Source organism: Alosa sapidissima, chromosome 10, assembly GCF_018492685.1.
Source record: "Alosa sapidissima isolate fAloSap1 chromosome 10, fAloSap1.pri, whole genome shotgun sequence".
Taxonomy (NCBI): domain Eukaryota; kingdom Metazoa; phylum Chordata; class Actinopteri; order Clupeiformes; family Clupeidae; genus Alosa; species Alosa sapidissima.
Genome location: NC_055966.1, coordinates 4,628,888 through 4,643,639, shown reverse-complemented (window position 1 = coordinate 4,643,639; position 14,752 = coordinate 4,628,888). Strand labels below are relative to the sequence as shown.

The following is a 14,752-nucleotide window of genomic DNA, read 5'->3' as shown; positions in this document are numbered from 1 at the left end:
ACATTGGTTCTCTCCTCGTATGCCATGCCACTACTCTGCTATTACTTGTTAATTATGGGAGGTCAAGTTCTTAATTTTATGGAGTCAGATTAATCATAGTTTCTATTCTAATATTTACCGCTTCACCGTTCTGTCCAGTTCAAGACATGTTAAACGTAAGATTTTACAGGTCCAACCCAGTAATAGTAAAGTGTACCTAGGGGCCGATTATCTATAGGTATATAATAAGGTAATACACATTATGATTATGTTGCATCTTTTCCACTTAGGAAACTAATCACCAAATATGTACTTGAGTGAGGTTGAACATGTACATCATAAATTCCTTATGACAGCTTGAGGTTGTCAGCAATTTGAAATCATATTTAAAGGCCAATAAAATAATAATGAATAATAAAAGGCAATGGCAGCTGATTAAAAAGGCCATGGTGAACCATTGGAACGGCAAGACTCAAAGTTACATACAAACATGGATACAGTTCTCCTATTAATGATAAGACAGGATAAGGACAGTGGTTTTCAAACTGGGGGTCGGCAAAATTATGGGATGTAGGCTTACAATTCACAGTGTTTCCATAATGTTCCTCCGAAAGTGGATGCTCTTTATGCAAATCTTTAGGACCTACCTGCGCCTCTGGCAATGATTAGCTCAAAGATGCTGTGTGAGCTTACCAGTGACAGAACGCAATGCAGCCTTCTTTGGCCACAGGAGTGCCAGTTATACATGAATGAGCGCTATCAATTGGAAAATAATAAATCAGATTTAAAGAATTAAAGGCTGGCATTTACAGTACCTTTGGTGTTGACATAGCCTAGCTATGAAAGAACACATTTTCTGCCTCTGCCATCAATGCCTATCTCACAAAATTTTCCAAAGTGAAACTATTTTTTGCTGGCTGGCGAGACTTGGCCAATGTTTTTTGGGGGGTCGCCAGACAAAAGGTTTAAGAACCAACTGCTCGAGGATATTAAATATAACACCTTACAATTTCACTCACATATGAACAACATTAAGAGAAACCTTTGTGGCTTGCTCATGTTTATTTCAATTCATTTTCACAGAAATGTGCAAGTCCCTGTAATAAAAAGGGAAAACAAACCGGCAAGGAATGACTGGAGATCCATACAGCATGATATGAGAATTGAGCACAACAGTAATACTGGACACAGGCAGGTGAGGGCAGCATCGTCACTATGTTGAAACTTGGAAGTACAGACTGCATATGAACTACTCTACATGGAATGGGAGAGTGGTCTCACGCCAATTGACTTTCGCAGACTCCTGTTTTCTGATGACTTTTATGGTATGGATGCAGAGGCGACCTCCTGTCCAGTGTAATAAGCAAATTATATCCTCAGATGTGATTGCCAGTGCAGCTGCAACTTGCACCAACACTTTTAGAATGATGTAGCTAGTACTACTCTCTTTATTTGAGATTTAGATCTGCATAGGACAGCCTATATAAACATAAACCCTCTAATTAGGCAACCCTACCTATTAACCCTACCCAGAATAGGGTTTCTGAATATCCTGTTCAGACTTTTGTTAACTTCTGTCAGTATAGTATATTGGCTTAACAGGATTTATATGGTTGGTAAGTAAGCACTCTTGCAGCATCATTGAATAACATGTATTAACAGCTTTTGGGTGACCGACTTCAGATACTATAGTGTGCTATGGAATTTCCAACACGTGATGGGAACATGTAAGCAACCAATATTAATCCTATTTATTATACGGCTCTTCACAATGCAAGTAGAATAATATATTATAATATATTCTATACATTCTAAGTATAATATATTCTATACATTATCCCTTACATATCTTACTGTCTGGCTTAGGCGTGTATTGTTTTTATGTTGATGTTATTTTTACCTTGACGTCAGTTGTTGATATTATAAACGCTAGGTTTTATAACAATTAATGTAAACGACTTCCACTTGGCCAATTACTGTGGTAGATTTACTTTGTTATAACTCATGTAGACGTATCTTTCACAATTATGCCATAATATTTGTAAATTCCTAATGAATATTCCCTGCCCTATTCTCTAATACAATGACCACGTAGACTACAAACAGGAGGTGGAGGACAAAATTCATGAGCCCTTTTTGCCATCGTTTTTTTTTCCACGTTTCTGGAAACCAGGCCGACAGTTCTCAAGTTTCACTGCATTCCTTTAAGAACCTATTCTAGCTGGAGTCATAGCCTACCTAGAGCTTTTACTGCGAAGTAACCTTTCATACGAACAGTTGCCTGACTAGTTACTTGACGAGTTGGGATAACTTTTCGGTCAAACGTGTGCAAACTCACAAAAGGCTGCCTATCTAAATCTCCGCGAACATCATAGACTCGTTTCAGGCGATACGATTGTTTGATTTTTTTCTAGGATTAAGCATGAACCATGCTACAGCATCTTCATTGAAATTGGCTGTTTTGATTAAAGCAAATCAAGAAAAGCTTAGATTGCAACTATACTTTTAGTGTAATGATGGACAATGCTGCACCAGGGCTTCTAGTGCACGTTTTTAATGGAGAAAGAATCGAGATGATGTGGCAGCGAGCACATGTGAGATGAGATGAGACAAATTAAAAATGTTAGATCGGCATTTGCACCGAACAACTCCAGTGTTCCTCGGTGTTCAGTCGTCATATCATGGTAAGTGTCTGTATACATTGTTCTACGATGTACAGTAGGCTGAAACTTGGAAACAAACCTGCCATCCAATGCTCATGCATAAACACTGTAGCTTTGAACATTTGCACGCGCTTATGATCTAGCCTACTGCACAGAGACATTGAGGGATCTCTTTTTTTATATAAAGGAGCAAAGAAACTGTCTATGTTGTGTATTATCCAGGATCTATCTCAGCCACACCCTAGGCGTCTAAATGAGGCATGGAAAATAAAGAAGGGCAGTGAGCCAAATAAATATTCTTCTGGTTGTCCTTTTGATATAAAAATGTAATGACTTCAAATTTGCAAAAAAAAAAAAATCATATGTCAAAATGTGTTATGTATATTAAACATGAATTATTGATTTCTTCTCATTTTTCTTCATATTTACATATTAATATGATCGAATGCTGAGTGGGAAGCGCCGGCTAAAAGGCATAAGACATCAACAAAATACTGACACAGATTTGGAGAGTGGTCATAGATTAAGGAAGATTAGTCATTTGCATACCTGTCATTCTCATTTTTACGTGTCATAAGATGCAAGGTTTGTGGAGCAGCTTTGTCACACCTAGCGAAGTTATATCCATTTTTACGAACAGTTGCTACCTTGACTGTGCAGTGCAGGATGTGTTAGATTTGGCATTGAGATTTTACTATGTGGAGTTCTGTGGTATTGTGGAATGGACTTCAATGGAGTTCAATCCATTTATGTAGGAAATTGTAATGAGCCCAGCCAAACGTCTAAAACAAAGTTGACTGCCACTCCTAGGACTGAACAAGCTACTGTATGTGCAGACTTAGCAGAGCAGTTTGTTCTGTGCCCAGAACATGTGCATGAGTGTGGCTGTTGAGTTCTGTAGGACGTGTGTGAGAGAGCAGAGAGAGTGAAGTAGTCCAAACAAGTGGAGGTTCCTGAGGAGACACAGGAATGCAAGGAGCAGATCACAGGAGGAGCCACCTCCACAGCACACCACAGTGCCTACCAGCCCTCCACTATCTGCCCTGTGGTGCATTGGCACTGGGTCTACATGATCATGCACACAGTAGAACTGGATGTTCAAAAGACAGTAAACATTAGCACATGTGTGAAATTAGTAATGAAATGAGTCCACCATTGATCCACCTACATCACAAGGACATCACAGCATGTGCTTTCCTCATGTATGTTGTCTGATAATGATCCCGATGCTTCCTGGTCTGCTGTGGTCTTTGTGAAAAAACATCAGTATTTTATAGCTTCATCTTGTAGCTTCAAGGCCCAACATATGTACCAAATCATGGCAGCAGCTGTACTGAATGATAAGTAATATACCATTTAAATGCTGTCTACATCTTTAGTAGTGTGAAGTATTTGATCAATACTATTTCTGTGACATTAGGGCTGCAACAATTAATCAAAAATGTCAAAAAAATCTGAGTGTTGAGAGTGAAGGGAAAGCTGTTTATAAGTATAGCTTTATAAAGCTCTCCTCTGAAACCACGGTTATGTGAGTAATCAGTGCTGTGTCACCTGGCAACTGCAAACCAGTCAGGCGGACCTCCCGTCCAAAAACTGATCACAGCCTCTGCTGCATGAGATAAGACAACTGCATTAGAAGCGATAACAGCATTTTCCTTCTGGTGAGGTCAGTTCTCCTCTCCTGAATGCTACTTTCTATGTGTGTGTGTGTGTGTGTGTGTGTGTGTGTGTGTGTGTGTGTGTGTGTGTTGCTTCTAACCACTTGCTTCTCATTGGTTATTGGCTATAGATTTTGTAAGGGCAGCACTCACTATTGACTCAGCTAGCATCCGTATTCTGAGAAATGATTCCTCAGTGCAACTCCCCAAGCCCCAGAGCATCTCAGTCAGGACCAGGACACTCACTACAGCAGATGGCACCCTGTCACACCGTTATATCAGAGAGGGTTGAAGCGGAGAATACGGATGCTAGCTGAGTCAATAGTGAGTGCTGCCCTTACAAAATCTATAGCCAATAACCAATGAGAAGCAAGTGGTTAGAAGCAACACACACACACACACACACACACACACACACATAGAAAGTAGCATTCAGGAGAGGAGAACTAGCTAGTAATCAAGCATCTTTGGTTATATAGTGCGCTCTCTGTCATGGCAGGAGACACAAAGAGACAGGGCTGACAGCACATGGAGGACAGGCAGACACACTGGAAGATGGGTCCCATCCTCCAACCCTTTTAAATCTCTCTGCCTCCCCAACTCTATGTTCCGTTGATCTTGCACTTCTCACACACAAACACACACTTCTCCACACTTACCTGTAGCTGTACTACTCCTGCCTGAAAAAGAAAAGAAAATGTTCATGCACACCTCAAAGCTGTTAGCAACCGTCCACACCTGCCAAAACCTGTCAAAAACGCTGTACTGATGTTTAAACTAGCATTTTAGCGCTTGGGTGAAGGCTATAACATCGAGCAATACCAGTGGCAAGACATCACAGCTTTGTAGAGCTTTGTAGAGCGCAGACAGGAAGTTCCTATTTAAACACTCTGAAGTTTCCTTATCCTCATGTACATGTCTTTCAGCTTAGCCAGCACACAAACACTAGTCAGCAAGAGGAGAAAACTGAACTGGAATAACTCTAAGCAATGGCATAACTGAGTATCTATCATATTTACAATCCATTTAAGGACACCATTTTCACACGCCTGAAATGAGATAAAGAGGTCATAGCACATTTCTTGTGACCGATGCTCCAGATGTGGGTTCTGTACTATTTCTGAGTTAAGTTGATGGTCACCTCATTGTCTTGCCCCTCTCCTTTTCTGTGAATGCACATGATCAGATTCATGGCTGATTATGTGATTACCTGATCTACCACTAGTGGCCGGTCGTTGTTCTGTTGCTGTCGTTGCTGGGTATCATGACCAGCTGGAACTCATTTGGCTGTCCCAGGCAGGCAGGGCACTGCAAAAATGTGCTCTGCTCTGTTTCCTGGGCTGGGCGTGATTGGCTGTTGGCATTCCCCCTCTTCACTCATCACCATTCTATTCAGGAAAGTACTGTCTCAATCTGAGAATACGAATGAGAATATATGCAAGTAAACACACCTTGTATATGTACCAATGCTGTTATATATGCCCACATAACATTACCTGCATAACATTACCAGACACATCCATGTTAGGCTACTGAAGGAGAGATGAGGTCTTACAATTAAGAAATATAAATGTATTATTAGTAAAAGCATTATGATATTTTTCTGCGACAGTATTGCAGAAGTTTCTGTATTTTCTCTCTCTCTGTTATTCAAAAAACAACTGTTTGCTGTTGGGAAGCCCTGAAACTGTTTAGCACCCATACCATGTCCTTATGTTGACAAACCCACAGGTACAGGGACTGCTAAACGCTTGACCATTAATTGGCATGTCATAGTAAGCCTATCTGAATGTATTTCAACTGACCACTACATATCAGTAAGTGAACAATCTACTGTGTGATCATTTAAGTTAGCCCCAAGAAATACGATTAGAATATAACACAGATCATTCTGGAATACCTCCTAAGCTCTGCGTTTGCTTAGCCAGTAGCCCCTGTGGTGTGGGCCATAACCTGAGACAGGGCAGGTCATAGTGCAGGAGTGGTGAATCCCGAGTCAGTCTCGACTGCAGGCATGACATTCTTTGCGTGGAGGATAATGAACGCCTTTCACAGGCAGTATCTGGAAAAGTCATAAAGCAGCCCGCCACAAGCAAAAGATCCCATGGATCTGAGACATTCCACTCAATGTAAGCTGACTCCCACACTCCGATTCAGTCATGATGATTATCAAATTCAGCACATTTTAGTTTTTTTTCCCACCAACATACACAAAACAGATCTTTGAAATCTTTGTAATTGCTCAAAATAGGACAGTATCTTTCAGTGTTAAAGTGACATTTAGAGATTTTGCCCAGTAACTTGCACAAATGTCATGTAAAGGGTGTCATATCTACACTTAAAATGTTCCATTCCCTTATTATGGACTGGGTGCTGTAAAGGTGGTATACTAGTAAGAGAAATACTAGCAATTGTAGCACCAGTGTAGTAGTTGCACTAGAGGTTTTGTCGTTATCTAATTTAAAGCAACACAATGTTGCTTCTGCAAGTCAGGTAGGATCGTGACCCTTTTAGTCGTTTTTGACTAACTGGATACCGTCTGCACTAAATAGCATTGAATAGTGACTCTGAGGGACACATATATAAATTCTTCCATGATGGTGCTTCATTAAGTCAGTGTCATGAATTCAGATTTATTATCAACTTTTAATGATTTAAACTTATTTGTTTTGTGCTCCCACAGGCTCTGAGATCACTCATGAAGATCTGTGTCAAGAGGCGGTCTGTGGTGACTTTCTTGGCTCTCTTCACCCTGTCTGTGGTCTTAATCAACACCATTCCCCTGTTTCCCACGGAGACAATGACACTTCCCCCACGAGACCTGAAAGTGAGCACCAGCAAGAGGCTTCCTGAGGGAGCACAAACCACTCTGCTCGATCTCCCTCCACCTCACAGTGGGGCCTGGAAACTCAAAAGTTTAGAGAACAATGCTAAGCACAAATTTATGACTCATCACCAAAGACACAGAGACGTTGGTGTAAGCAAAAATATTGCAAATGAAATACATTTGGATTATTTCATTAAACTCAGGCATAGAAAAGAGTTAGCTCCAGCAAAGACCAAAGGGAAGCTCTCAAAAAGAGAAAAAACTCCTTCCCTTCACTCAAACTTTTTAGAGAATAAGCTATTCAGTGGGAGCAGTGCTATCCCCTTCAAACAGCCACTATCACATTCTGTAAAAGCACCTGCCATCTCCCAGACTGCTAAAACACCAGACAACTCTAACGGCACAAAGCCATGTAAGCAGAAATGCATCCAGGGTGGAGGTGGCCATGAGAGTGTGGCAGTGGGAGAGGCTGAGAAGACCCAGCAGACGGTCAGAGAGGTCTCAGGAGAAGAGACTGCACATGAACAAAATCCTGAAGGCTTCTGGAAGAGGAGGTCACATTCTTTGGCTGGAAAAGAGAGCATACTGAGAGACCAGATGCGAGGAGAGAAGTCGGATCTGTGCCAGATATCTCATGACAAATGGAACGAGAGCACACCTGAGTCCCTTCCCTGGTTAAGTGCAGATGATGTGAAGAAGATGGCCCTCCTCTCAGGTGGCGTAGTCCTCAGCAAGGCCAGGATTCCAGGACATGGTCAGGTACTTCAGGTTGGCCTGGGGGCCGGAGAGACAGCGGCCGTGCCGGACCACAGGCAGCACTGTCAGTCAGGATCATGTGCTCTAATCAAGCGGCCCAGTGATTGGTTTGAGGTGCTGGCTTTTCACCTGGACAGGGTACTGGAACTGAACAGAAGCCTTCCCTCCATGCTCAGGAACTTCAAAAGCAAACTGCTACCATACAGGTATATCAGTGGTACCTCTAGACCAGTTGTGTGGTGGGATCCTGACATTCAACACCTGGCGGAGGTGGACAATGACCAAAACTCCTTCTCCCTCTCCTGGCCACTGTACCAGAAGGTTCTGCAGAGCAGGTGTGGGGCCCGCGTGTCCCTGAATGCCACACCATGTGTGGGGGTACACCACTCTGAATGGGGCCGCCTGGCACTGTTTGACTTCTTGCTGCAGGTAAGATGGCAAGTATTATCTCTTCCATTCATTTATTTTTTATTTTAAAAACATTTTAAGAAGATTCATCGCCAGTTTATAATCTCAGATGTTAATCTTTAAACACAACAAGGGTACAGGGTGTAATTTACTTTCAATATTTGTGCAAAGTCAAACAGAGTGCATGGTTTGTTTATGTTTACAATTTGAATTTGGTGTAAGTAAGAGTACAGTGAGTGTACAGTGGCCCTGGCCTAGTAGCACTATTGATTTGGAGACCGTGCCAAGTGGGCCTTTGAACATGTGAACAACGCGTCCTTGACAATGCGTCCTTGACATAGGCATTTAACACCTGAGATAACAGGTCGGCTGAAGCCTGAAGCCATCTTTACAACAGTGCAATGCACACATTTTCTGTACAAAAAAAGAATGTATAGTGTGAATTTGAATGTTTTAATCTTTACATTATCATAAAATATTCTGGAAAAATAATGTCATGAATGTGGTAAAGTTCAAATTTGTATGTAAGTTTATTTGAATGATAAGTTATTGCACATAGATGCTACATTGCATCAACTTAGTCATCAACGTTGACATTCCAGTGGTGAGACCATAAACTCATAAACTCAAATGTCAAAATGAACATGTTTATACAGGCTGTGACAGAGCCTAATCTGACATGTGCTGATGGTAATTCGTCCCCTTAGAATTATAGGGTTCTATCTGCGTTCTGAGTAGTTCTGAGATATTGAGCTTCAAAGTCTTAGAATTCCATAGAGTTATACTGCTAAGTGGAACAAACCTCTTCAGATATAATATCCAAAAATGCATACAACTACAAGAAACACCTCACCTCATCTTCTTAAGGTGTCATAGAATAAAAATATGTAAATAACTCAATTTTGACAAAAATGTCAGATAGAACCTTATAATTCTAAGGGGATGAATTGCTGATTAAGGGAGTATTCATATGTGTGTGTTTTTTCCAGGTGAATGACCGTTTGGACCGCTACTGCTGTGGATTCAGACCAGACCCCTCGGATGTCTGCCTGGAGAATATGTTGCATGTTAAATGCAAAAGCCCTAATGACCTTCTTCTTGTACATATCCTGGCAAGTGTAAAATCATTCCTGTATTTATGCTTTTCTTTAAACTTATGCCTTCAGCTTCACACAGCAAGAATGATCTCTTGTTTCAGTAAGACAAGACTGAAATCAGTTTCCTCCAGAGGGCTGTTCTTGTGATGGGACTGGTGGTTTCTCCACTGTATCAGGTTATTGTATTATTGTAGTAGAGTTGGATGTCTCGAGAACGGTCTTGGTCTCGAGACCGGTCACGAGACCACTTTTACGTGGTCTTGGTCTTGTCACAGTCTCGACCGTCTTTGGTCTTGGTCTTGTCTTGGTCTCGGATCCCTCGGTCTTGGTCTCATTGTCTTAGTCTTGCGGTCTCAGGTCGACATAGTGGTCGGGAGATTTGCAACAAATAATGTCCATGATACAAAAGATAACATTTGATAATGCAACATTAAATTATTTCGCCTTTCACGCCCTTCAAATGCAACCTTTCAAATGCAACCAATCAATGACATACATGTATTTTGTTGTGATTAAGAAACTGGCGCTCATCCAATCAAAAGACAAAGGAATCTCAAACCTCTAATAGTGCAGTAACAGCTGTCATGCAATTGCTATACATAGTTTATCTCACCCAGTCTACAAAAACATTTACAGTGAGTGAGATCACAGTCACACACATTCATGACATGCTCTGTCTCTGCATTGTTCTGTCTGTTGAAATAATACCTTCTTAAATTGAATTTAAACTGGGACTGGACCTCTTACCCCAGTATGCTGCTCTTATTCAATTGATGCAAGTTATGGTGTAACACTAGCTCACTAGCTGTTTTTTTTTTTTTTGGTCTTGGTCTTGGTCTCGTCTCGGTCTCGTCTCGACTTTGTCTTGGTCTTGACTCAGTCTGTCTTGGCCTTGTTCTCGTCTTGGTCTCGGTCTTGATACCCTCTGGTCTTGGTAGTGTCTTGGTCTCGGTTTAGGCGGTCTTGACTACAAGTCTAGATTGTAGACACAGTACTGTGAACATGTTTACTGGGGTTCTAAAATGAGCATTAGTCTGTATTCTGTTTAATGTTCAGGTCTAAAGGGTTAAGTAGAAAAGTCTCAGTTCAATAATACATGTTATCAGTGTCACTGAAGCTAACCACTAGTGTCCCGAATGGGGATATGGGTTGGGCCTCCATGCCACTGAAGCAGCTCCAGACTGTTCTCATCCACTACTTATGTAATTGAAAGGTTGTGGAGAATTACTTCATGTCTACTGCAAGACTAAAAGCTTTCACTAAAATCATAACATTTCAACATGATCCACTTCAGCCTTGGACTTTCTGGACATTTGATTGTATACAGTATAATAACAGTCTGTTCATTTTCAGACTGTTGTTCATTTGCACTGGAGACCTTTCCAACAGAAACTTTGTCCTTGGGATGTCAGACTCCAAGTGCTCAGAGCTCAGTCTGTCAGCTTTGTGAGGATTTATGTACATTTCCTCCCTGCAGTCCTATATTTAATTCACCCATACATCAGAACCCTCAACTGAATCTGACAGCCGTAGAGATTTTGTGATAGAGTGGTTCTTGTACATCAGGAATAGCCTTTGCAAACTATGCTCTAAAAGGAGAAAAGAAAGGCAAATTCTGTCATTCCTTCCTTCCCTTGTTGTTGTAGGTGAGGAAGGCTGATCCCTCCAGGCTGGTATTTATAGACAATGCAGGTCGGCCACATCACCCTCATGACAACCTCAACTTTCGATTAGTGGAGGGCATTGATGAGTAAGTGCGATGACCAAATGAATCTTATGATTGCAGATTACAGATTGTCACTAATAGCCAGCTTTGAATATTATTCTACTATCTACTATCTTAGAGTTTGGTATAGGTTTTAAAAACAAAGTTCCTTCAAAGCAATGCTATTTACATATGGTACATGACATGATGATGGAGCCCAGAGTGACGTTTGTTGCACCTCCACCGGTAGGTTCCCTGAGCGAGCTGTGAGCATCCTGCAGTCAGGCTGTCTGGAGAACATGCTCCTGAGGTCTCTGTCTGCGGACCGGGTGCTGTGGGAGAGCAGAGGAGGAGCAGAGGGCCTGAGGCCCATCATCCGCACCATTCAGCAGCGAGGGACAATCCTGCTGCAGCACATCCACAACAGGAGACTGAGACTCAACAAGGATCTGTGACAGTGGTCATGAGCAACATGCATGGTCTTTCCAAGGGCAGCCTTACACCAGAATGTATCCAGGCATAAGAGAGCTAAGGAATAGGTGCACACAGAGGTGAATAGAAGACGCCAGGGGAGCAGGGATTGTGTAAGCTGCTACAAAGTCATCAGGGATCTGCTATAGCACACAGTGCTACCGACACCTAGGAAGCCTGTTACAGTTTTTCTCAGTCGCTTTGGTGCTTTTTGCAGATCAGAATGAAAATTCTCATAACTATTAGTTCAACCTCCACAACATTTAGTCATTTGTGCACATCATAGTAGCAAATTCTCCTTCCTCTGAACAAATTGAAATGCTTTTGGACATGTATCAGTTGCTTTCATACAATTCTCTGCTGTTTTTTAACATTATCATTTGCTTATGTCATGTCAGTCAAAATGAACTATACTTATGAATGCTGAATAGTCGTTCCCTATAAAACTAATAGTCTTCATTTCATTGCTTGAGTCATTACATACAAAATTGTTGAACTAGTTATCAAATTCTGTCACAATGCTGTAGAATTGCAAAGAGCATACAGTAAAAATGTACGTATTCAGTGTCTTGTACTCACTTACTCCCCTAACTACAGCAATGTGTAACTTTACTGTAGTTTTCAAATGGCTGTACAAGTAGTGTATAGTGCTGTCTTGAGCATGTTCAGATAGTGTCACCTTTTTTTCTGCCCTTTTTTTGCATTGGAAAACACTGAGAGAACTGTCATAATGAAAACATGACAAAGCCATTTGACTATCTTGTTCATAAACGATGGTGTCAAGACTTCTCATTTTGATGACACTGACAGTTTCATTGACATGAATACGTGCTTTTGAGGAATGGACTATCCATTTTGAGCAAGTGACGTGCTTTTGCAGGTCATCCACTAGGTTTTGCAGTTTGCACTAATTGTTTTGAGAAATGCACTAACTGCTGTGCAAATGTTAATAGTGATGTGAGAATAGCACCAAAGCGACTGAGAAAAACTGTAAATGGGCATGACTCCTCTGGCAGGTTAACACAAAGGACCAAATGGTCCCATTCTAACTCTAGAACTTCTCAAGCCTGAAAGAACAGTGAAAGGGAGGTAACATGATGTCACCATATTAGAATATCTAATATTCACGATATTAAATTGGAATTCTCGGTGGTCAGTCTTGCATTGACATGAATTCATCCTCAGGTTTTAATTAAGTAAGACAAGTGAATGAATGCAGTCAGCTATGGTGATGGTGGGAAGTCCTAGCACACTGATTTCAACTATTACTTACATCTAAGGATGCAAACATGGTCTGAATGAGTTAACATCCTTGATGGATCCTCCCTCTTTGAAGAAGGACATATGCATGAAGGAGAAGCTCTGTGTAAAGTGAGAATATCCTCACATATCTGTGGTAAAGGCAGTGTAAATGTTTTAGTTCAATCCTTTTATAACGCTGTAACACTATCAAATTAAAGCACAGCTCACAGCAAATGTTTATTCTTTTTATTGTGTGCCTTAGCTGCTTTTGTATTGGTGTAAAATTGGAGTGATATTAGCTATTAAAATGCTATTAAAACACCTTTTCTTTTTATCTACAATATATCTATCGACATAGCAGCATTCTTGGTGCTTGTGTTTCATATCCTACAATTGAACAGCCAAGCTTCCTATTTTAGTGTATTTGGTTGTGAAATGAGGACAATAACAAAAGGCTATCAAATTGATTCTGTTATATTTGTATAAAATGTTACTGCAACACTCTAGCTTACATCTCCATTTTTTAAAAACATTAAAAAATCATGTAATTTAATTGTGTATTTCAGGTCATATCAATACAATTGCAATTGTGTTGTTTTGATTGATTAAAGATAAAAATTTCAGTTCTACTGAAATTACTTGGAAAAAAATGTAAAAACAATGATTCATGAAAATTCATTAAAATGGAGGATATAGCGTTTTAGAACCAAACTCTTCATATACATATATGCATCCATGGTAAAGTGTTTGTTTTTTGAGCGTTCTGGAAAACATCCTGCAAAGTTAGGTTAGCCAACAACAATAGCTTTATTGTTTAAAAGGTTTGCTGCTGAAGACATTCAGAACAGCACTGTCACAAATCAGTTGCTGATGAAGAGACTCAAGACAGCATTGTCACAAAATTTACTCAAAGCTATCCTGATGTGCTTAAAACATTGATATAGCCTAGGCTACTATAAATAACAGTTGGAGAAAACATGTTGCAACAAAACAGTGGTAAAACTGTCGCCACAGGACACTGCAAAATGGAAACAGCTTTTTTCTGAGGCACTGAGACTGCCTTGTGGTTTCTCCTCTGTGATTAAGCGTGCCTTGCAGAAATCTGTAGCATGCCTCCCTTGCCTTTCAACTGCAGGATAAAAACATTTGAACAATTAATCAAAACCAGGGAGGGAAACATGTTTAATGTTAGAAAAGAGAGGGTGTGATAAGTCAATAGCAAGTCTCGGCACAAGTTATCCTCTGACATACATTAATTAGTTTGTGTGAATAATTTGTCTAAATGCATTATAGTGCAAAGTAAAATATGTTCACCCAGAACAAAAAACTTTTTTTAGACAGATTCGTTAGGGCCTGGAAATAATTAACTATTTCCACTGAACTTGCCAGTTGCAGTGTTGGGTGTCTGAAGTAAACCACTGATTGCATAACTTTTTTCCTTTCAGTATATTCACAAATAGCCATTCAGTGATGCCTTTTTTTGACAACAACACAGCAACCTAAATTCTAAAACTAGAATTCTAAAACTAAAAAAGATATTGGGCCATCAAGAGAGTAGTAGTAGAGAGTAAAATTCTTATCCTTTTTTTCATACTTGATCTTTTCTTACATTGTAGACCTACTTACTTGCATGTCAGAAAGTAAATGTAACTAAAACAGTTCACTGTGCTGGGCTCTATGATTTCAATCCTGCATTCTCACATTGTATCACTGAACTGCCACTGAGCTGCATGCGTATGGGCCTTATGACACAGCATTCAAACTGCTGTCAAAAACAACTGCTGATAGGTGGTTCCATTAATGCAATTCAAAGACATCACAGAAAGTCAATAAACCTGAATAATTACAAAAGTGAAGTTTGAAATAATGGCATAAAAAAAAGGAAAAAATTCAATTTCAATTAAAATGTTTAGAGCAATACCAGAAGTTAACCCTCCTCTTGTGAC

At 40.3% G+C, this 14,752-nt stretch overlaps 1 protein-coding gene across 2 annotated transcripts; it reads left to right on the top strand.

The window, feature by feature from the left end:
- The first annotated feature begins 2,244 nt into the window (after nt 1-2,244).
- Nucleotides 2,245-11,861, top strand: gask1a (golgi associated kinase 1A). 2 transcript variants are annotated; one of them, XM_042105938.1, is made up of 5 exons: nt 2,245-2,663; nt 6,984-8,312; nt 9,281-9,403; nt 11,035-11,138; nt 11,344-11,861. In XM_042105938.1, the coding sequence occupies exons 1-5, from the start codon at nt 2,661-2,663 to the stop codon at nt 11,546-11,548; spliced, it is 1,764 nt and encodes a 587-aa protein (XP_041961872.1). In that variant the 5' UTR covers nt 2,245-2,660; the 3' UTR covers nt 11,549-11,861. The 2 variants fall into 2 exon arrangements, with proteins under 2 accessions (XP_041961872.1, XP_041961871.1); XM_042105937.1 differs by lacking the exon at nt 2,245-2,663 and adding an exon at nt 4,494-4,624.
- Nucleotides 11,862-14,752: the final 2,891 nt, after the last annotated feature.